General features: G+C 58.9%; 2 protein-coding genes across 2 annotated transcripts in view; both read left to right on the top strand.

Moving 5' to 3' along the window:
- Window positions 1-342, top strand: part of CHGG_07782 (uncharacterized protein) — a gene marked incomplete at both ends in the record, with an annotated part of 6,477 nt that extends 6,135 nt beyond the window's left edge. The window contains one exon of the mRNA XM_001225437.1: window positions 31-342. Within this exon, the coding sequence (XP_001225438.1) occupies window positions 31-342 (312 nt within the window). The remainder of the gene's footprint in view (window positions 1-30) is intronic.
- A 1,071-nt stretch (window positions 343-1,413) lies between these two features.
- CHGG_07781 (uncharacterized protein) overlaps window positions 1,414-2,025 on the top strand; it is a gene marked incomplete at both ends in the record, with an annotated part of 2,849 nt that continues 2,237 nt past the window's right edge. Inside the window, one exon of the mRNA XM_001225436.1 lies at window positions 1,414-1,691. Within this exon, the coding sequence (XP_001225437.1) occupies window positions 1,414-1,691 (278 nt within the window). The remainder of the gene's footprint in view (window positions 1,692-2,025) is intronic.

Below are 2,025 nucleotides of genomic sequence, written 5' to 3'. Positions count from 1 at the left end.
TCGCGCAAGCGCGCGGCTCTGCTGCTCCAGGGCCATGCCGCTCGGGCGCGGGACCGCGGCGACGACCCCCGCCCGACGCGGAGAAGCGCGAGAACCCTGCGCCGGTCGCGCCGGCAGACGGCGGACGAGGAGCGCAAGATGCGGAGGCGGCGGCGCGAGCTGGCGCAGTCGAGCGCGAGTAACGGGGATGGTGCGAGCTTGAGCCGCGAGGGCTCGGTGGTGGATGGCCATGGTGGCAGGGGCGATGAGGAGGTGCCTCCGACACCCGGGCTGGATGAGATGGCGGCGGCTGTGGCGGCGGCTGGGGTCGATGGGCCGGAGCAAACGGTCAATGAGGGGTGATGGGTTAGGATTGGATGGGATGGGTTGGTTTGTTGGTGTGGTGTTGGGTTGGCTGGGTGTGGAAAGAAAGAGCAGGACGGTTGGATGGACGGATGGATACAAATACCTGAGCAGATTAAGTACGTAATGTCTACTTGGGCTTCTGTTCGTCCTAGATGGCACATATCACTACGACGAGTTGCTCCTAGGTTGGGGGGTAAGAAAAGAGACTTAGGGTGGTTGGGAGGATGGAGGTGCTTTGAATCACAAACAGCAGCGTGTTATTTGGCGAGGTTTGGTATCTGGAATATGGGATCTGGCTGCATGGCGGCTGCTGGGGACTGTCTTGGATCTTGAGCCGGATGAGTTGAGTACAAGACAATTACTGAATGTTATTTTAAACTCCCGCCCACGATACATGTGATGAGTGATATGTGGAGGGCTTGAGTCCTCTGGCTTCTCCGGCTGTACCCGGGAAACGTTACCATAGGTACCTGAACGGTCGTGACCTGAAAACAAGCAGGATCCTGCAGGGAGTTGCCGAGACCGTGGAACCACATCAACCGCTTTGACATTCCACGGATCATCAAGTTTCATGCAAGGAGACCATCGGCTGAGTGTGACACCTGAAAGGTTCCCATGTTTCGTAATTAGCCGCGAACATCACCCCCACTGTGGTGAGGGGGAGGGGGGCACGAAGCCGAAAGGAACGGCAAACCCCTCATCAAGAATGGTCCATGGATGTTTGTTCTCCAACTCTTGTGGCTCCACCCTAGGTGAAAGATGGGTGGAAAGGTGGGTGTAAGTTCGGGATGTAGCGCTGCGAGACGGAGAAATATGGGATTGGCTGTGTAAATGGGAGGTCGTGATATCGAAAGAGACATATTGTTTTCAAAGGTTATATCTTCTTCGTCTTCATCTTAAGTGTCTGGTAGAGCACTTTCTATCCTCCGTCTCTCATCCTCCATCTTCACTGCCCCACCCCCCGTGTTTGACAACTTCCACAGTCTCAACAACCCACACCCACACCCACTCCCATCCCGCTTGACTTACACCACCTTCACCACCACCACCACCACCACCACCACCACCATGTCCCCACCCCAACAACAACAACAGCCCACCCAGGGCCTGGTGCTAGGCTACACCAGCCCGCACCCCTTCTCCACCATCCCCCTCAGCGACCGCGCCTCTGTCCAAGCCCTCCTCACCACAATCCTCGACCCGCTCGAGCCGTTCTTCTCGCCGACCAAAGCGCGGGTGCGCATGCCGGGCGCGACGGCGGTGCGGTTCGACCAGACGGCGTCCGAGGTGGAGGGGTTCGCGCGCCCCCTGTGGGGCCTGGCGAGCCTGCTGGCGGGGGGCGGGACGTACGGCGGGGCGCGCTGGTGGGTGGACGGCCTGCGGGCCGGCACTGACCCCGCCAGCCCCGGAGTACTGGGGCCATCCGGCCGGATAACGATCAGAGGATGGGTGGCAGATGTGCCCCGATGGGTGTTCGCGCTTGGCGGGTGGGCGCCGGTGTTTTTGGGAAGGGGTTTGAGTGAAGGGGGAGAGGGGGAAATGTGGAGAAATTGGTTGGGGGAATAGTATTAATGAAGAAGAAAGTGAGTTGTTGTTTCTTTTCATCCTGTTTGGGTTAGCCGCGGTTTGGGGTTTTCCCGTTGGTGCGCGGGAGAGTGTGAAAAGTGGGGAAAGGGAAAA

This window comes from Chaetomium globosum, genomic scaffold, assembly GCF_000143365.1.
Source record: "Chaetomium globosum CBS 148.51 scaffold_5 genomic scaffold, whole genome shotgun sequence".
Classification (NCBI taxonomy): domain Eukaryota; kingdom Fungi; phylum Ascomycota; class Sordariomycetes; order Sordariales; family Chaetomiaceae; genus Chaetomium; species Chaetomium globosum.
Note: the sequence above shows the minus strand (reverse complement) of the source record. Positions and strands in the feature narration are given on the sequence as shown.